Below are 22373 nucleotides of genomic sequence, written 5' to 3' on the forward strand. Positions count from 1 at the left end.
ACCGTGTGATCTTCATATTCCCCGACGTCAGCTAACCCCTACTGTGTTACATCCCCGGCATTTCTGATCAATGGATAACACGATAACTATTCTGTGGCACATCGCGCACACAACCACTTAACAGGGTATTGCCCTATAACAGCCACCTGATGCTCCGCTAACAACGTTAAAGTCCTACGAGATTGAACACCGAATAATATTTCATTTGCTCATCCCTGTAACGGAAACACATTCACAGATTCTCATTCTATCTCTCTTTCACCTCCTTCACCTTTCCTCTATTCTCTTGCGCTTATGCCCCATCTTCTATATCTAATGCACGCCGAATATGTCTCGAATAATTCGATAGTGTTTATTTGTCGGATTGCGTGTCACTCTTCACACACGCCAAAATCGCCAGAGGCAAATTTACAGCTCTCTTCCTCCCCCACATTCACATAAACAATATTCTTCTCTGACTATTTTCCCTTCCAAATTAGGAATTATTCATAATAAAACTACATTGGGCCGAAGTCAGATGAACAGTCTTTAAATATTTCAATTTATTCTTCGTCTCCATATACGAACGCTGTTCAATAAAGAATGATCACAATTTTTCATGAACAACCGTACTGCTTGCTATTCCTAGCTGAGCTGCGGAATTTAAGACCACACCAACCTGCATCACATAACAACTGCGCAGTTCTTATGCGCACAGTAAATTCAACTCTTCGTTATTATTATTATTTTTTTTCCCCAATCGGGAACACACTCCAAAAATCCCAAAAGAAAAATATGGATCGAGCGGACATATCTGCTGCAGCATTGGCAGTTGTAACAATACAAAAGGGTGCACGTGTCGGTTGGCAAAAATAACTTGTCGAGGTAGACACGCGCAATCGGGTTTAGAAATCCACTTACAGCGAGAGACAACAGACTCTGTGTCAAACGTTGTCTCGCAATTATTTCTTTTGTTCTTTGTCTGGCGAGAGGAGGGTATGGCAATTCCAGAATGTAGAGAGGTTACGCCAACATAGTTATATTTAAAGCGTGCTCTTTCAAAACTGAGATGTCGGGGATTTATATTTATTTTTTTTTACCATTTTTAACAGCGGTATCCAAAGCCAAATGAAACTTATATTTACAACAAAACCATCGAGTCTTCTCACGAGATTCTCACCCTCCTCCTATTCTCTGGGCTCCCTCTTTTCTTTTTTTTTTTTTTTGTGTTTTTTCCCCCGCCGCCGGCTGATATTCTGGAAATATAGGAGAGGTGTACGTATCAAGCACGCGACCAGGTCTCCAGTTCAGTTCTTTGTTCAAGTTTTTTTTTTTTTTTTCCCCCTATTTTATCCAGAACGCAGGAGGTTGGGAAGAGGCAGCTCACCGGTGACACTGATACCTGTGCTGTTCCTCCGATTTTTAGCCCCCTCCCCCTTGGTAGCGGAGATAACATTCAGACAGAAATTATCTCTCAGATCCAGGCTAGTTTCTGGGTATAACGCAACACTGTAATTCTCTTTCATTCCCCGTTCGTTTTATACTTAGTATTTCTAAAAAAAAAAAAACAAAATGCGTAATACATGAGTGATCAGAATATTTTGTAGGTTGTGGATTATTCCTTATTTAAAATAAGTAAAAGAAATAAATATTAATGAAAAAAAAGTGACTGTAATTAAAAATGAATATATATAAAATGGATAGTCAATAAATATTTACCCACACCTAGAAATATTTGAGTTAGGGATTTCATATTATGTAAGTATGAATACAACTATATATTCAGTTGCTATAAAATTTCATAGCAACTGTACGAGCTTGGTTCGCGAAATATTGGCATCTCCTCAGAAGAGCCATAGGAAAAAGTGTTCTGCACAATTATTGGAACTTGTACGGTTGATGATGATTTTTTTGACCGAATTTTGAGGATGGATGAATGTTTGGTACTGACTAGGCCCAGAAGCAAAACAGATGAGTAAACAACAATAATGTTCATCTTCGCCAACCCCAAAAAAGCCAAGATTCAATTGCCTTCCAACATGATCATTTTGTCACCCTTCTAGGACAATAAATGCATCTTCCATACAGATTACCTCCCGAAAGACATCACTGGAAGAACTACTACTCCTTGGCAAAGTTAAGAGAGACCATAAAGTTGGAGAGATACGGGAAGCTATCCAAAGGTGTATGCCTCCTAGCCGACAATGTCCCTGCTCACAAGGCTGCTCTTAAAGTGGACTTTGCAACAAGGTGTAGCCTTGAAAGTGGAGGATTGGTTTTCTGCTCAAAGTGAGGAGTTCTATTGAAGGGGCCTGAAAGAGCTTTCATGCAGATGGGGGAAAAATGTAGCTCTAGAGGGTAGCTTCATAGAAATGGATGAAATTATCATCCAACCTTTAAATCTCTTACTGAAATATGTTTTTGTTTTTTGTTTTTACTTTATATTTAAACAAGGATCCGGACCACAACGAGTTACATTGTTTCTTTTCTTTTTCTAATATGTATTTTTTATTATGCGATGTGGGCAGGGAAGGGAAAGCAGAAAAGTTATAAAAAAACAAAAAAAACACACCATTTATTTGACAAGCAACGTGGTCGAGACATCCGTACCGAATCTCTCGCGTGTCCCAAAGTGATTTGTCCGTAAAAATTAACAGAATCGAGGTTGTATCGGTAATGTTTGTGTCCTCACATTAAGACATTTCGATTATTGCTTCCCCAGCCATGATAGATTATTGCCGTTCTTTTTTCTGACGCACGTGTTCGTAACCGGGGGTAGAGGTTCGATACACCTATTAACATCTTCGAGTAGATCAATGCCTTAACATAATATCTTCATACGACTCCAATCAGCAGACGCTCCAAACTGGCCTGGCATCTCCCCCCTTTCCCCTCTCCTCCCCCCACTTACGACTACCTCCATTAACCTGCGTGATAAGTCGAAGCACCATCTTCCTGTCAAACGAAAATTAGACCAATTGATCAAGTGTAGGCTTTTTCTTACAGTTGTCATTTCCATAAACAGCATCATCCGTCACACACAGGAAAAAGGATATCCGTCAAAGGCAAATAGCGGTAGGTCAAAAAAGGGGGGAAGGACCCGACTTCCCAATTATTCCATCTGTTTTATTATACGTCTTTCTTTTTTCTTAAGAAATTGTTTCGCTTATATGCGAAAGATGAGAGAAATCGGTGTTACTCTTAAATAAAATGCTGTTTTATAATATTTTTAAGACTTCTACGGAAGAATTCCTTATTCGAGTTTTTTAACCAGACGAACTGCGAAAGTTTAACTAACACCATTTGACAACCCAAATGGGATTGCTATTACTTTATAAGTGGAAAAATCGACGCAATATACCAACCCATCCGTTGTGGCGTTAGGTGAGAACTCGGAACTTTGGTGGGTCGAGTGCAGACGTCGCCAGGAATTAATTAGCCCGCTGTAGAAGCGCGTGCTTTTTACGATCGTCGGAGAAGCGTCGGTGTGATGGGCAAGTTGGTAATCTCGCGCAGGTTATTTTGTAGCCGGGAACTGTTTAGTTGGTTCCCATTCACGTTACTTCACGTGCACTCGCATTTCCCATTTCCTTGAAATATTAACTGTGACAAGTACAGAGATGTGATGTCTTCTCTGAGACGAGGAAGACGTTTTTCTAAGATACCAAGCGTCCTTTAGTTGCCAAAAACGCTGCACATTATTAAACGTCAGTACAGGTTTGTGTTTTGAGACTGTTGTATCTCGTGGCTACAAAATAGGGATGCGAAAGGAGGGGAAGGGCGAATGAGTATTGATTTTAAATTTGAGTTTTTTTTCCCCGCAGTGTTCGGTTTCGAAGTGAATAGGTCGCTTTACCTTGTCACCGACCTATTCATGGCTGACGTGGCAAAGGTTCACGAACATCATTAAAGCAGTCTTAAACTTTAAGGCAAAGTTTTAACAGAATAGTGACACAAGTTTTTTTTATGATCCGCGGGATATGTTTATCAGTCTGAAGAGATAACTAAAAATGCAGGTTTAATGGTTGGCTCCTTCTAGAACCAGTTCTGAAACGATAGTGAGAAACATCAAAGTCTTAACGTTCACTCGACGATGTCTTTACTATTAAAAAAAAAAAGAACCGCGAGATCTCTACGAACTATGAAAAGCCATATTGAGGTAATATCAAGTCTGAGATTGGGGGAAAAAAAGTTAAAAAACAGTTAATAGTACTTCTCTTTCCAAGTTCCAAAAAACATTACAGTGATTTTTTTTCGTATTTCATTGCAGCCTTAAAGAAGAAAAACCAAGATCTTTGAATGACAGCGGAATTTGAAGATTTTCTGAGATATCGAAGTCGGATGGAAGAAATTCTTCGCACGCCGATTACAGGAAGTGTTTGGTGACTGCATGGAACCTTGTGACTTGATTGGAATAAGTGGTAAGTGTTTATTCTGTAACAGTCTGATTTGATTGCACACTTAATGTTTCGTTAATATTCTTTAACATTCGTTTCTCTGATACCGGAAGTGACGTCCCGAAATCTTTAATTCGTTTTACTGAAAAACTATGCCATTTCCTTAAAAGGACATTCGTCTGCTAGAGAAAGAATGCCATCAGCATTGAGCTTACTCAATCCAAAATCCTTTAATACCTCAATCAGATTACCTCGCAGGGCTCCAGACAGAAATTCGCAAACCTGAAGCCTTTCCTTGTAAGAGTACCCTTTTGTTTCCCTCCCACATTATCCTTTTCTGCACTCATTTCAACAGATCCACATCCTTCCCAAAATGAGACTTCCATATCTGTATACGCGACTCAAGGTGCAACCTAACCATTACCTTATACAACGGGGCAATCACCTCCTTCTTCCCTGCTGACAAAATTCCTGTATATCATTGACAGAATCCCCATGAGCAGTCTAAACAAGCCGTCTGCACTGCTCAGAGAATCATGTCGGACTATATAATTATTCCTAGGCCTCTTTCGTTTCCCACCACCTTGAGTTATTGGTACCACCCAATTTGTTTGTTATTATGCCCTAGAAATTCGTTCAACCGTTTTGTCCTCTGGTTCAGAAGCATTCAAGCTAAAGGGATCTGATTCGGCAATGACAGCTCATCCATCAATGTTCCCGCATCATTATGCGGGAACATTGATGTAAAACTTAATAAGGGTGGGTGAATCTGCATTAGAATTTCGGGCATATGACATGGATAACGCACAGTTCATCTACCCCAAGGGGGTAAAATCCAGTATGATCCCGTGGATCAAGAATTCAATAGTATGTAGAAATATTTCTAACGAGATTATGTTGTCCCTATTTATGATTTCGCTAGAAGAACAAGCTTGCTTTGGTTCTTCTATAAAGAGAAATTGTCAGTGGTAAATTGAAGGGATTGAGTTTTACAAGGAAAATCACGATGGCCTTAGTCACTAATTGAGTTCTATTTAACTGGAACAGAAACTACCAAATACACATGTTAAATGGGAAATGTCCAAAGACGTACAGCTGGAACGTAAGCCATCTTTCTACTCTTTAAAGTGTTATCGTGCCATACCTACCCCAGAGTGGTTTGCCATTGAACTGGTGAAGTCAGTAACACAAAAGAAAGTTGTGTGGGATAGATATAAATTATCAAGGAACAGGTAATATATCTGGAACTGGATGATCCCGATGGATGGAAGAAATATTATCACCTTTGGATGTGAGAAGGACACGTGGACTTGATGATATTAAAGAAGGCAGATTGGTATGCTGATAGGTGCATCTTTAGACCCAGGTGAAGTCGCAGCTGATTGGATATGAGCAACGTCTCTCCAGTTATTAAAGGTGGTTCCAAGGGTGAATTGGGTCATTGCACGCTTGGGCCCATGAATTGAGGAGATCTAAACTGGAATGGAATTATACTAATACAACAATATATGTTTCTTAAAGGAAGTCGTGTCTAATTAATTTGATTAGCTCGTATAAGGTTGTCACAGAAGAACTGGACGCAGGAAATAATCTTGACGTAGTACAGGATGAGTCAAAGGTTGAAAAACAGCTTATATCAATTGATTCAACAACAAATACAACAAACGGATGTTTTTATGCTTTAACACGTAAAAAAGTATTATTTTATGAACCGTTGACATTGGCCCGAAAATATACAGCGATAAACAAGAAGGTTAGTCAACTTAAATCCTAACAGTCCCCGTTAGTGCAATGTAGGCCTTGTAATCCTACGTCAACCAAGCGAAGCCTTTTCCCTCTTTCGTTTTAAATGGTAATTGAATAAATCAACAGAATCAGCAGTGTAGGAATAAATAGGACCAGTGGTAAATAAATCAACGATCCATCAAAAGAACAGATGTGCTAGCGTCAAGCTGGTTTCCAACGTTATACACCAAATACTGAAACTTTTGATGTACGCACGACTGAACTTTCCAGGAAAAAAGTGTGAGAACGAAGAATTTTAGTAAATTAGTTTATCGGCGCGATGAATAGTGCAGCGAGATACTTCAATCGAGCTATAAATAGGAATTTCATTCCAATTTACTGATATCAAGGCAAACTTAGTCGAGAAACACTTCGCTCGTGCGCAATTGTTACAATTTAATTGGAATTTTCCATTGTTCGCTTAATAGCATTGTTGCAAGTAGACAGCCAATCGTCTGATGTTTCAGCTATTTGTCGATTGAAGTTTGACTCGATTATCAAAAAGCCTTTTGAAGTACTCTTTTGTAGTAAAAGAAGCGATATCGGATGCGCGCTTTAAAAATATTACAATATTCTGTTAGCGAAGCTAAAACGTAATATGCTGAATGTTACGAATAAACAAATTAGCTTCTCTTTTTTTTTTTAGAAGAAAATTTAAAAGACGCCATTTATTTCCGAGTATCTGTTGATTAACGTGCGCGTTCTGATAATTACTTGGACAGCTAATTCAAGCTTTTCCACTGTAGGAGTATTTCATCTGCGTCTGCTGCTGACAAGTGTGTGTGCTCACATAATCCGGTTCGCAACAGCCGACCTGTCTATCCAAAAAGCGTCTGCGTTGTTTTCCAGTCATGATCTACCCCCCCACGCACTTTATCTTGCAGACAGTGTTAACTCAAATGTAACGTTTATCCCGTAAGAAGTATCTCCCAATTGATTTGTTCATTATTTCGAGTTATTACATCGAACGCGTGAAACTGGAGCACGCTACCAGTCACTCACAGCCATCGCGTGCTGCTACTTGCCACCAACGGATGCAATGAAAGCTGCTGTTTTCACAGCGCCATTCGTCGCCAAAAGCACTCCGGGCAAAACGCGTCCCTCGGAAAGCACGAAGGGGGGAATAAGGGGGGAGAAGAGAGGGATGTTAGTGTGTGGGGGGATTTATTAGAAATCGATTTCGCATTACAAATTTAGAACGGCTTTGAGAATCCAGTTTGGTAGACGCCAGAAGCGACTTGAGAAAAAGAGAGAGATGCAGCCAGCATTAGTAAGACGGAAAATGCTCCCACGACCTTCGTATGAACCGTAATGCGACGACCTGGTGATTTAAGGAGTTCCTGTGAAATTACTATATAACATATCCGGGTCTCCTTCACATATAATTTGGGCGAAAATCTAGTTTATAGAATTTGCAGTTGAATCCTGCCTCGGGAAATTCGCGTATCGGAACTGGTTTCCTGTAAAGATGGAATAATCATCTTTTCCCCATCCGGAGAGACACTTCTGGGGATGTTTTATACATAAAGCGAGGTGGCGATTTATGGAAAGAACAAACGTGGATGCGTGGGTATATAGAGAGTGATATTTGGGCAATTATTCATCGGAGGACTGGCGCATGATTTTGTGCGCAGCAGGTACCAAGTTCTGACATACCGCTGGTCATCTTATGAGCCGCTTCCTTCGACAATAAGTCTCAAGGAGTTATCCCCCCCCCTCTAAAAATGCTCAAACGCCTTCCATCATAATTTATCAGTTATTTCCTGAGCAGCGTTCTATATCGGCCAAACCATCATTAACCAGAATAACGATATGCGTCCCTGGCAATAGCTGATGGAGGTTCATTAATCTTCATCGTACTGATTGGCCACGAAGACGAGCTTCGATCGTTACCAAGAATTAATATACGTAGTATATATAAGAGATTAGGCTTAGGATGCTTTTGGAATGTATACGATAAATTCCCATCTTTCCATGATCAAGAACAGGTTTCATTGAGGGTACTGCAGTAGATGTAGGGCTTTGTTTGGCTGCATTCTTTGTAGACTACTCTGGTCTTCGTACTTTTATAAATAAGACCTTCCAAGAGACAGCAATACGGTGGATTATATGGATTATACTACGCTCAAGTTGTTCCACGCTTGATAACGCGAGCTCTTTTGATTTACTCAATCTCTTGTTATTATTTCACGTCTCGGGGACCCCGCAACTAGTGGTATTATTTAGTTTGGAAGAAATATTAACAGTCAACTTGTGTCTGCAAACACTATAAGCAAACCGATTCTTTATCGTGTTTGTTGTTTATATATTTACCGAAGTTTTTACAGACCGGGGTATTGTTTGAGCGTGGGGATGATTGCATTGTATACCCTTCGGTTGTTGGCGAGACAGCCAGAAACTGTTCTTCCATAAACAGCATTTCTCGGTGGGGGCCGAGAAGCGCAGAACCAAGCTGGAAGACAAAGCAAACAGGATACCGCGATCCTCGATTAAATCCTCAAGTACAAGAATTCGCTTTGTGTGTTATAAACCGGAATATTTATCAGTTATGTATCACTCCGCAGTACTGCCACAGCCTCCTCAGAATTCGAAACAGAAGACACTCATCAAACACCTCATTTTCTGTTGCTGTTTTTTTTTTTTTCCACTTAACTTTTTTTTTTGTTTTTGTTATACCCACGATCTTTTGTCTACGTTGGGGTTCGTTGATAGAGAAAAGCGAACACTTCCACATCGCTGATCCCGTGTATATGTGTGCGCACGCATCCATCTACCCTTCGGACAAGCTTCGGTCCGCACACAGAGCCACGGTGTTGCTCCGCCTTCGGCAGAAGGTCACGGATGTCTGTCACCTGTCGTCAAGAATTTGTCACTTCACGCTTGGCCACTATCGGCATTTATTCTCTTCCACCCCCTTTTCCCTGGCCATGACATCCACAACTTGTGGGCGTGTGCAGACAACTTCCCTCAAACAAGAGAACAGTAGTTTAGCTCATTGTTCGCAGACGGAAACAATGTACGTTCGTACTCATTAAAACAGTTGCAAAAGTATTCCGAACTCTTCTTCTTCTTCTTCTCAATGGTTAGTTAGGGAGGTGTTCACTAGGGCTGCGCTTTCTTATTAAGAGAGCAAGAAAACAAAAGAAAGTGCGAGATCGCTTCAAACCTCCCTCTCTATCTGTTCTTCTTTAAGGTGTTTTCCAGGTTCCATATAGCGCTAATTGCACGTAACCTTGGACCAATGTTACTCTTCTTACTGCCAATAGTTTCACCAACAAAATCACGAGATAAGGAAAAGAAAAAAAGAAAAACAATACGGCGAACGGTGGATTATGCTAAGACAGCGAACGCTATTCTGGTTTCCAAAAGTCGTAGTCCTGCAACTCGCGGGTATAATGCAACGTACTTCCTGCGATTTTGCTCACTTTCTATGGAAATGTCCTCATCCATCCATATTTCACATTACTGTCTGGCACAGAATGCAAATGAGGGCCACGATCCTGTACATCATAGAATTTGTCATTTGCATTTATAAGACAGAGCCTATTAAAGTACCCATTATTCATCCGTGTGAGTCTGATGTTACCGGGGGAGGTGGGGGGGAGATTGGCTTCTGCTGGTATCCGTGTCTCTTTGGAGAGCGTGCTGGGGACAGCGAGAAACATATTCTATTCCGAAACTCTATTCTTCCGGTAACATATCGGAAGCTAAAACTTCCTCTCGTTGTCAAGGTAGCAGGTGCTTGTTGTGGTTGAATATCTTACTGGAGAACGTGTGGACGTGGTGCAGATGATAGCGTCAAGCACACGTTGGACGGCGACAGTGCGTTAGAGGTTGAATATTGCCCGGTGAGGGGAGGGAGAAAGAATTTAATGGGGAAGCAAGAGTGAACCCACAGAGCTTGCAAATAACAGCGCCGTCGCAATCTACGACAGCAGACAGCGTGAACTTTCAACCGAGTCTCAAACTAATTACAGAGTCTCACGTACAGAAGGAGAGAGGTGACATCGGACCAGGGTAAAGTCTCCTATAGTATACCAAGAAACCGCAAAGGAATAAAAGTTGATATGCAGCACAGAGAAACACAATTTTGTATTGGAAATATAAAATGGCATTAAACGCGTAGCGCTAGCAGCAAAAAAAATAATAAATAAAAATACATAAAATGAAAATAAATATGCCACCAATGCAGGCAACTTGTTCAGCAATCAACAACTCGCTGGCTAAAAGAAATCTTCCTGTGATATATGAATTTATGGCCCATATGGTTCTGGAATAATTTATAATAGTGAAAAGTTTGCCTTAATTCGCTTTACTATTCCCTCTCAGAATCTTATAATGATCTCACTAAGCCATTAAGCAGTTTGGCCCCCCTCTTTGAACCCTCGTGGGTAGCACGGTGGATATGATCACCGTCCTCTCCATACCAAGTGGAAAAGGTCTGGGTTCGAATCCCGTTAATTGCGCGAGCAATTTTAATGGGCTTTATTCACTACGTACCTGAGTTAGTTGGTCCCAGACGAGGATTAGATGGTTTTATCTCCCAGAATATTGGGTCATCCAGTTAACAGGAAAATTGACCATAGTATAGACACGATATGCAGACACCTCATAGCCTTAGTTTCTTTGGCGCTTAACACACACACACACACACACAGAGATGCGGTCTCCATACGTAGACACAGTATTTCAAGTGTAGTCTTAATTATCGTAAGGTATTATGGCCTACTTATCTCTACAAACGAATGTTGGATAAATCATCGAAAGAACACCATGGGACTTTCTTTCTTCCTGTCCACTACCCTCGGTGAATTTAACCGATGGTGTTATAACTCCTAAATCCATTTCTTCCTCTGCTGTTTGTAATTTAATCTCATCAAGCGGATAAGTTATTTGTAGCATTTGCATTTTTCTGCATTAAAACTTAGCTGCCACTTTTCTGACCATCCTTCAAACCTGTCCAAATCATCCTGAAGGAGCGCTGATTCTTAACCAATCTCCTAATCTTCACGAGTTCTTTAAATTTTGACACTGTCCCCTCTATGCCTTTGTCGATATCATTTTTAAAATTCAGAAAGAGTAGTGGCCCAGAAACCAATTCTTGGGAGACTCCTCTTCTAACGTCTGCTCAACCTGAAAAGCAACCATTAATGTCACCTTCTTCCCTACAGCCACCCTGCTATCCACCTTAGAATATCTCGTACTGAGCCTTATACTGCCCTAACTTTTTCGGTGTGCTATTACAGATCTGCTTCGGTACTTTTCATCACTTCGCAACTTCCCACGATATCTTTATCTGCTCTGTTTTCATCCATCTCGATATCATCACCATCCTCGTGCTATATTTTCTTAAAGGTAATATATGCATTCGTGGTATCTGTGACAATTGCTTTAAAGATGTCCCATAACACCAATGTATCCAACCTCCCCCCCTCTGCTACTGATCAGTTGATAGAGATCACGTAGCATCTTAAACTGCCATAGTCCCTCTCCATACCTTTTAATATTTGCAACCAGTTCAGCGATACCACGTGGACGCTGATAACGGGCGAGCAGCTCTACATTTTAGACTTGAAAATGATATCCAAAAGGATTGCGAAATGTTCTCAATAATTGGCTTCTAAATGGTTGGGTTATTGGAATGTTTTCTGTAAAGTTTCTTTCCAGCTTGTTTCAATGAACTCGACCATATTTTGCTTTAAAATTTATATAGAGTGCAGCGTTGTTTAATCTCTTATTACCATTGTTTGAACCTTTGTTCATCTTCCAACCAAAGACCACTTGTTCGCTTCCTGTTTAACGGTTCCTCTGAGCCCTAAGATGTCAAATTGAAATCACTCACATTAAGACATTTACTCTTATTCCTCCATTACGTCTACTTTCGTCATACTCTTCACCTTCCTCTGGTCTGTAGATTACTCCCACTCTCATTATACCTTTGCTTCCAACTAGCTCATACCACACAGATTCCATGCTGGCAGACGTAACTTCTGACTCAGCTCTTTTTGTGCTCAGACTACTTTTGATAAGCAGCATGCCACTACCCTTTTGTCATACCTATCCTTCCTAAATACATTGTACATATCACAGTGAAACTCGTCATCAACAATTTAAGGTGACACCCCGCTTCCATTTGCCCTATTACGTCAGCATGAGTTGTCCTAACCAGCAGTTCAAATTCGGTCATTTTATTGAGGACACCCCTGACATTACTGCAGACAGAATTAAAACTACCCTCAGAACCTCTTGCCAACAAACAAGAATTCTTAAAAATATGTGTGCGAGCATTGCTTTGGCCAAATGTCATTAGAGAAACGGGTGCCCATATTACCCTTCTCCCTCCTAACTGCTAGTGTCTCTAAACCGTTAAGGTATCTTTAATGATGCTGGCAAAATCCTTTGTACCATCTTTTTTCAAATGAATACCATCTATACAGAATAGATTTCTTCTATTTACAAGTGTGGCCACACTGATAAAAAAAAAATCCCCCCAGAGCCTTGCAAAGTCCCTCAAACTCTTGAGTTAATCCACAAGGCTTTCAGCATATAGCCCATCCTATCGTGTGTGGGCAGGATAGCAGACACATACACATTCTGACCTAATTTTTTATTGGCATAGTCCAATATATATCCAACAAATCGTCAGGATGTGTTCGTTTAACATCTTTAGTCCATACATGAATAATAATACTCCCTCTCCACCTTAGAATCTGACAAGCTGTTGGAAACATCATCAATTGTTGCTCCCGGCGAACGCACCCGAATTCTGATCCACCCATCTTAATCTTTAAAAGTTGCCCATTTTTCTGATAGGAGAAATCCCAAATCAAAGATGCATCACCCAGCTGGTCACCAGATACTTATATCCGTGGCGATTCTCCAGTTTTATTTTTTCTAGGGTAATCTCCTCTTTCTTTAATGACTCAATATTCATCTAGAATTGCACCAAGTTTTAATTTGAGACCGGAACATTCCGACTCATCAGGAACAAAGAAAAGAATCATCAGTTGAGCCATGATTATCAACTAGATCGACTTTGAGTACATGCCACAGGCATTACAAGCGATGAACTCATGACTCAAACGGAATTTCCTGTGGCTATTTCAGTCTAAGCCACGATATTCTCGAACTAAGTATTTGAAGTAGACAAATATATAATCAAGAAGCAAGTCTTGGCTTCCAGAGTACTGAGAATTCTTGTTGTTTGTTTGGTTGCTTTTTACTTTTATTTTGTATTACTCAAAAGCAACCGAGGCCATGAGGAGTTGGTATATTTCTTATGTTAATTTCATATATTCTACACTATTTTGTGACTGCCGATTCTCCATCCACAAACAAGTTTTGGAACACACATCCAAGTAGCTTACTTTAACGATCAACTTTTCATAGTCTTATGGCTAGCGTTAGGAAAGGCATCAGACTTTATAATTGAGATAAGCGCCTAAAGGTCTTAAACACCTCAAATTTTTTTCAGTACAGACGAAGTGTAGAACGCCCTCTTGGGAGAATCCGCCGAATCACTATCCATTCCTCGAACTTGCGGGACATAATTCTTATTCGCGATTTTTACAACGGCCAGGAAAAATCCATCGAGCTACTTAACCAACTTTTAGTACTCATACATTTTCTTAATCTTATTAAGCAAACGGCACGCTGAGTCATCCAAATGAGCATGAAGATCCATGCACGGACCAATATCAACACCGTCAATTACCCCGTAAACCACACTGGTGCCATCATCAGTCACAGAGAACCAGTCAAATCGTTCCATCCTTGTCGCTTTGGTACGCCAAGTCATACACTCATTTCCATGCTCGCGGCCCAACCAACCTTTTCGCACGTGCAGGCACGCGATCTCCATATAACATGCATGGGTGAATCCAGGGTGTATATTATAATTTTCGCAAACCGCGATACTAAATGGAGCGGGGGTGGGAAAATAATGGGATAAATCACGATGAAGCTGACACGATCGCCACTGTTTGTGTTAGCAAAGGTTGGAGAGGAAACCAAGAATCTTCCATAAACTGCCGCGTTCATTTACGCTACCGAACATCCCCCTCTTCCCCCCTTCCACCGATACTCCATTCCTAAAAGTTGGTGTAATTAACGTCAGAACTTGTCGTGGATGTAACCCTAAAGGTTCGTAATGTGGGACATTAGTCTTTCGGATGATTAGCGTTTTGTAAGATGTCCAAGGGGGTCGTTAAAACTTGCAGTTTCCCTATCGAACCGACGCTAGTGACGAATTTGTTAATGATCGCCTTCTCTGCTCATATTCCTTGTGTATAATATTACCGAAGTAGGATGAATTACGGGGGTGGAGAAAGACAGGGACGTACACAAAAAAGAGGAAAGTGGATGCAGGGATCGTGTGAGGTAATAGCAGCGGATTTGGACTAATGGGAAAAGTGAGGGAAAGCACGTCTTAGGACAAAGAAGCACTAAGCACACGGAGATGGGTGGGTGAGAAGAAGGAAAGTTAGGGGGACTAGCTGGGGCGACGGGGAAGGGGAGTAATAGCAGGGTTCGTTTGGAGTCTGGTTGGAAATCGATAAGCAGTGTCCATTAAGTGTGCGCACTAGATAAGGCATTATCTCACGCATGGATTAGAGGAGGATTACGGACAGACGAGATGCAGATACACTTAAGGGGCAGGGGGGAGGGAGAGTGAGGGATCGCTTTGAAAAACATCATTGTGTATATACACTGATGCGTACTGTGTGTGGTAACTGTCGAAGGGCGGAGGAAGAATCCAAGCGGACAGAGAAAGGTCGGTGTTGAGTTAACTCGGACAGTTGAATGAAACGGAAGAGGGTCAGATGGAAATACCGCCTGTGCCTTGACATTAAAGCAGATGGATAAGTTCCGAGTGTCTGCTTTGTTTGAATGTGTGTCATGCGAGCTGGTCGTCCATCTGTGTCGGCCTCCTGAACATTAAATCCGGCGTCCGTTCTTTGTTTATAGGCTTGCCTTTCGTACAGCATCTCAGGAAAAGCAATTTGACCTTCGTTAACTCTCACTCTCGGCTGTCCTTAAGCTTAATTACTTTAACTGTCATTCTTAGTTAAAACCACTCATTAAAAGCATTGGTGGTTTTTGAATCTATGAAATCTCCATGAAGCAAACTAATACAGCATTTTATATAAATGACATCGAGTATTGCAACATCCAATCATCTGAATAAAGTCGCTGATGAATAAAATAAGAGATATAAAATCCTAAAAGAAGGTAGTTTCCTTCTCTTAGGATTGGCCATTAATCTTGAAAACTCGGCGGTCATATCCTTTGGCAATCTAAAAAAGCAAAATGATATTTGGAGTTGAGTTGCATTAACGGAACAAAAGTTAGGAAAGATAACCGACACATTGCCTTCAGGGTGGTGTGGGATGACCGACAATTCTTTGAACAGTATTTTTCTAGGGCCAAAATTCGTACAGGTATTTGAGTGATTAGGTAAGAGCTGGCAGTGGTTTCCAAGTTTACAAAACAGAGAATCACTCTTTGGAACCAAGTGGTCATTGAATAAAATCTTACCATCCTCTCTAAAAGCATCAGACAAATTGATTTACTTAACAACAGCATCATATAGTTTTCTGAGTGGGGTAATGATATTGATTGTTTGACCACACGTTAATGTGTGGTCAAACCATCAAAACCATCCGATTGCATAAAGATTTCGTAATAATATACTTCATTGACGTCGTCCACTCTTGTTGACCTCTAACCTTTACGCGAGGTCCGTTCTTCAGCACTCCTTTGAACCCTGACGATATTTGCGGACCATTGCTTCCATTTATAAGGATTGGAAGAGATTGTTCTAAGTAGGGATGGATTCATATTCTTGGTCATCCCCACAACTTTCGTATGTTCCAATTATATATTCGAAAATACAAGGTCGCCGCAGGCACATGCATCTACTGGCAAATCCATCTATGATTTCATGGGGGGGGGGAGTAGAAATATGGAGACAAGAGAACTTGTGCCTCTCTTCCTACATGCATGCTTCGTTGACCTTTATTATGCCATGTTCTGTCACCTTTCCCCCCTTTGTATCTTAAGCATCCTTTTTCCATCGTCTTTCCCTCACCTCCTTGCATTATGTAATTGCGAATTGCCCCCTAACTTGCACTGCGCCTTTGTTATTTTACTTTCCTCATCCTTCCATGGCATTCTTCGTAAGAAATGGAGCTTAAAACTTGTTGGAGTTGAGATTTATCGGGGCTTTAATAAAATGTCAACAATAATGCGAAATAGCTCATCCGTGGAAGAATCCCTTCTCCATTCGATGCGCTCTGAAGGAACGATTGTGAAGCTCGGCAGAAGATGTTTTATTATAATTAATCGAATCGTACACTCCGATAAATGCGTGCGAATAGCGATGCTAGTAATGACGATCACGTGATTTCTGTATCTTGTCGATTTCGTTGTAAAACCAGTCACGTGTCTACAGTTGTGAGACTATTGATCCGGGCAGCATAAACACACAGAGAGAGAGAGAGAGAGAGAGAGAGAGAGAGAGAGAGAGAGAGTCGGCAATCTGCATGTAAATTCGTCCCTGGGTAGACGTTTATCTACGCTAAGAACTCCCCGCGGCGTTGTAATGGGGTGTTTTGTCGTGAACGATTGTTTTCGTTGTGGCGTGAAGGAATAACGGTTTCTTCGGTGAACTCAGAACCAACCACATTCCTCCCCCTCCCCACTTCCTCTCTCTTTTTTTTTTTTTTTTTTCCTGTTTCCTACACCGTACAAGAAGAAATCGTATAATAGGTACTTTGCCTATCGTGTATACACAAACCGAAAACTGCCACCAGGGGGAGCTGTAGTAGAGTTTCGAAAAGAAAATTTTGCCAACGTGTTTGCTCTTAGAAGTTGAAAGGAAATATGCAAATGCAGAATGGGAATTACAGTGGAGAATAGTTCGTCTATTTAAGTGTATAGATGATCACGGGCTGTGGAACTTTTTTTTGGGTCATCGTGTACATAATCTGTGTATAACGTAATAAACATATAACTGAATTCAATTTTATTAAAATGATTATATAAATTAATTTACTATTCCTTTCCACACTCTGGGGATGTACCCTAGTGGGGGGGGGGGGAGTTGAGCTAATTGCGTTCGTCTCTCCAATAGGATAAATAACATTCTTAATGAGAAAATCGGAACTCGGTCTTTGCCTGCCCGCATTAAAACTCTAAAAAATAAAAAAAAAAAAAAAACGCGCCGGCCCTTTTTTTTTTCTTTTATGGTGAAACTATTTTTAAATTGCATCCACTGATCACTTTTGAATACACTGAAGTTTCAGGAGGTGCTTAAGCTACGCCGTGACCTTCGATAAGTACACATTGAGCGCTTTACAGGGGTGGTATTAAGGGATCGATCTCTTGTAATGGAAATGAAGGTCAAAAATTAGACCCTATCATTTAATTCGAACTCAACACCTGGAGCCTGATAGGGGACGCCATGGTTCGCTTGAAAAGCTGGCATCAGACCGGCCCGCATTATTTTATTTTATTATTTTTTTTTTTATTCATGCATACATTAATAGCGCTAAGAACCGTTTCAGAAGAGGGAGATTGGTTGTGGGGGGAAAGTAATTAAAATATTGTATCGATTACTCCGGGCGATGAAAATACAATGCAGATGCGAACAAAACCTGCTGCCATCTAAGCGGAACAAACCTAAGTTCCCCAGGGAAATTGGGTGTGTTTCCAACTAGGCCTAAGAGTTTGATTTGAGTTTTTAATTAAAATAATGTAACGATTGGATCTCCCTTTTTTTCCCCATTTTTTTTCCCTCTGCGCTATTCTTCGAGGAGAGAATTAATTGGGGGAACAGATTTTTTGTTCAATTACTCATTCTTCGACGAGAAGAGACAGCATCTGCTCAGACTAATGTTCAAGGGTTGAATCTAATAATGAACATCCAGTCTAATGGGAAATGCGAGTATTAGTCCACAAACAATGCTTAATGTGTTCATCGTTGCGAGATCTGAACTGTAAGTAACTATTCTGACGTAATTGGATCAAAATGGCGGTAAATTCCAGCATCCGTTAGGTTGTTCGTGTCCAGCCGACAGATTTGTAACTCTTGGACGTTAAATAAAACCCACTTATGGGTATTGGTAATGTTGATAACTCTGCTTAAAGGATTATTAATTTTATTCTCCAAATAATGTTAATTTAGCCTTTAAATCGTGTGTGTTTCAAGGTTGGTTCATCTCTCGCCATATAAAAAAAAAAAAAAATACGGAGTACCCGGACTTAACTTCATGACCACGTCTTGAGATTATGAATATCTAACAACTTTAGTGGCACAGAGATCTTTCAGGAGGAAAAGCAGCAGCCAATAGCCACAGAACACTGTATGACCACCTGCTGAGGGAACTTTCAATAACAATTATTTGTTTAAAGAATTTAGCGACGAATATTAGAAGAAAATTATATATGACATTATCAAGTGCGTTTAAAAAAGTAATTTTTTTATCCATTATTCGCATGATCCTTTTTAATGGAATCTCTATGTTTTATGTAACTCAATGACACCAAAAATATACGGGATTCGACCAACTTAATTTAAATTTGATCAATATTGAATGCTTTTAGTGGATGATTAAAAATTCGCACAACCCGAATATCACTAATCAAAATGCGTTCATTATTCCTGTCAGATTTTGTAATTAAAACAAATATGCAACATCTTTTCATCATATTCGATGATTCAAACATTTTCTTGAGGGAGCAAAAGGAACTACCCTCTCCTGGGGATAGCTCCCTTGGGAGAACCTTGAAAGTTCAGTACCCCAAAACGGGCATTGAAATGACAAGAAACGCGAAGTGTAGTGGTCTGTAACTTCGTGTGTAACCGACTGTCGATTTTAGGTCTGTGAGGGGAAACCGGAGTACCCGGGGAAAACCTCACTCCACGGCCCGAGATCGACTAACTCAGCACCGAGTGGAAGAAGGCAGGAAAACTTCCTGAATACCTTCTGCTGGATTCGAACCCAGGCCCTTCCACTCGGCGAACAAGCACGCTACAACTGCGCTACCGTGGACCGCACGAGCAGCGAGCGCGAGTCAAGGTATATTCTTTACAGTTAATCGTAAATTCGTTAGAGGTGAGAGAATCATCCATCTTGAGATGCTGCAAGCAGTAGAAACAATTTAAAATTGCGAAACTCAAGTATCATTAATTAAAATGTGTTAATTCTTTTAATCTCAGATTATTTAGTTATGAAAATTTATAATAAACACTGAAAAATGTCAAGCTTCTGGAATACATGCGTGAAATCTTTTCATCATATTCGATGACATCTTTTGTACGATTTATTTATTTATTAATTAGTGTGTGTCACGAACTCTAATCTGTTTCACACAAACGGGTCAATAATCATGAAATTGTTGATTTGTTCGGTTCCGGTGAATCTTGATATTTGCTCGAAATCCCGCTTTGATGTTCGCATTTTTATTTATGCGATTCTGGATGAGTTTGTGTAAGTGTAACCTCACAACCACCGCTCTGCATGCGCAGTTATACAGTGTTGCCAAAGATGTTGTTTTGGACTAATTGAGTACGATTATTAAGATGAGACAAACAGATTGTTTTTCGTACTCTGGTAGGAAAGTGCTTTATATATAAGCTGTTCAATTTTGTCCATCGTTGGGGCGTACACTGACGGTTTTGGGGGAAAATACAGAAGTATGAGAACAATAGAGAAGGCGATCTCAGAAGGTCAGTAGGGCCGGCCCAGAAGGAGGCTACTATCATTATAGTGTGGGGCAAATGATGCAGGGAAGCAAGCTTACACTCATGAGCCAAAGTATTATGACTACCTGCCTAAAAGCGCTGGACTACCTTTCGCCGTGATAACCGCTTTTGCACCCGGCGTGGCGTGACTCCACGAGAACGCAGAAGGTGTTCTTAGCTATTCTGGACCAGTTGGACAGAAGGATGTCCCGAAGTTCGGCAACGGAGCGAGGCACTGACGAATGCAGCGTTCCACTGCATCCCACAAATGTTGATGTTGGGGAAAATTTGACGGCCAAGAGAGCGCACAAAATACTTGGAGATGATCCTGGAACCATTCCTGCATAATACGGACCTTGTAATACGTTGTCTTGTTTATATTATTTTTTTTTATTAATAAGAAGATACACAACAGGTAACCATTAACAGTGTATCCGAGAGCAGATTGTTATTTGGTTTTTAGGAGCATTAGCAACTAAGGCCATATTGCTCCGAGAATATGCGGTGGTCATTCCCTGACCTTTCCGCATCCTCCGTATTTGGTGGTGACGGGCTCGAACCCCGGTCTAATCAAGAAGTGTGTGCTACGCACTGCTGCTCCTTCCCACCTGGCTACGGAGGCGCCCCCTGAGAGCAGAACATTGAACACAATTAATAACAATAATAAGAGGTCAAACAGGAAGATAAATATTGATATAGATCCAAACATTAAAATCATATATTCAAAAGAGGATTGCATTAAGTTAAGTTAAAATATAAAAAAGTAATAATAAACAAATGAGAGCTAGTCATTTTGCAGTTCAAGAGGACAGGCATACTTGTGGATGGAGTTATCAGTGATTGGGAGTTGTCAAAGAAGTCGATGAGAGAGTCGTTTGCCGATTCTGTTCAGTGGACTGAACTTCATAAAGTTAGTGGTCGCAGAGTCAAAGCGAAACAGTGTAAGGTTCCTGACTTGTCTACAAGGAGCATTGAAGTTTATTTTACTAAGAATATCAGAAGCTTCATAAGTTCCAGTGATTACTTTGGCTAGAAGGGTGATGTCAGCAATAACTCTTCTAGTGTACAGAGCCCTCAGAAGAAAGTAATCATACAGCGATTCATAGTACACTGAGCGATAAAATAGAGGATTACAGAACGCAAGGTAACGGACAAAAATTTTTTGGACTGCTTCAATTTTGTTGAAGTCTTAGTGTGAGGATTCTAGATGGGTGAGCGGAATTCAAGGATTGGGAGGACAATAGTTTTATAAAGGATGATAGCATACCAGTAGTTTTTGAACTTGTAGGTGTTCCGTTTGATGAATCTCACTGTTTTGAATGCTTTGCTGGTGATTTTAAGGACATGGGCATCAAATTAGTCTTTAACTTGGTCATACCTTTCGATGATCACAGAGTTAATACTGTACTCGGTATTTATTAGTTGGAGAGATCTGCAGGATGAGAAAGAGATTACTTTGCACTTCGAGGGGTTGGCAGACAATCCATTCAGAGATAGTCACAGAGAGAATTTATTGAGAATTGGTAATCTCCTTCACTGCTAAGTAGATCTTAAGATCATCTGCATAGAGAGCAACTCTATGCAGATGGAATTCACTTGATTGATGATAACGCTCAAGGAACGATGCGTAATATAGCTGCGGAGCCATGAGAGGTCACTGATACCATAGAGCTTAAGTTTTTCCAGAAGTTGTTCGTGCGGGACTTTATCAAATGCCTTAGATATGTCTGAGTAAACTGCATCAACTTGAAGGTGGTTATCAAGAGCATCAGAGATGTATTGCCAGAAACGGAGTAAATTTGTGGCCACTGACTTGCCACTGCAGAAACCATGTTGATCCTGGTCAATGAAAGGCCTTAAGAATTCAAAGAGATATTTGTGTACTGCTGAATGCAGTGACTATTACTATTATAAAATAACACTAGGTGGCAGATGATTCTCATCAACCGGTGCAATACCACCACTTTGCTTATTTGGAGGCTTGAAGTGGTGAAACTCATGTTTAGCCACCAAAGCAAAGTTTCCGACATCCCCTCCTTCTCCATGCACGGTACTAAATACTGTAGGTTTTAATACCTTTCGTGTTGGGGTTTTCGTAATAAAAAAAGATTAATTCACTCCTGAGGCGAATTAAAAAAAAAAACAAAAAAAAAAACAGGAAAGGAAAGAAATTTTTCCAATGGTCATAGACCGGGTTATAAGTTGCCCCTTCTGTTCGTGGTAAGACTGGAATTCTTGCCCACATGGCCGTAGAAACAATTTGATAAAAGCCTCAGCGGGCAGACCCGCACTGCGTCAAGCAATTGGTCTATTGTGTCGACTGACAACGTGCAGACTATAATTAGAGCAAGGAAGGGCCAGCGAAGTGTTTTTTTTTAAATCCGTTATGAAACAATTAATAAAATCTATGCATAGTTGTAACGCCTTTCTATACTTCTCCATTCATATCCCTGTATTCAAATGTC

The 22373-nt window shown here is 40.5% G+C and overlaps 1 protein-coding gene across 3 annotated transcripts in view; it reads left to right on the forward strand.

Moving 5' to 3' along the window:
- The first annotated feature begins 4264 nt into the window (after positions 1–4264).
- LOC150087000 (latrophilin Cirl-like) overlaps positions 4265–22373 on the forward strand; it is a 285427-nt gene continuing 267318 nt past the window's right edge. For all 3 annotated transcript variants that reach the window (XM_090372889.1, XM_090372890.1, XM_090372892.1), the window contains exon 1: positions 4265–4400. In XM_090372889.1, coding sequence (XP_090229015.1) covers positions 4370–4400 — 31 coding nt within the window. In that variant the 5' untranslated portion in view covers positions 4265–4369. The remainder of the gene's footprint in view (positions 4401–22373) is intronic.

The sequence above is a fragment of the Mastigoproctus giganteus genome, chromosome 4, assembly GCF_048544385.1.
Source record: "Mastigoproctus giganteus isolate SK-2022 chromosome 4, ASM4854438v1, whole genome shotgun sequence".
In the NCBI taxonomy this organism is placed as follows: domain Eukaryota; kingdom Metazoa; phylum Arthropoda; class Arachnida; order Uropygi; family Thelyphonidae; genus Mastigoproctus; species Mastigoproctus giganteus.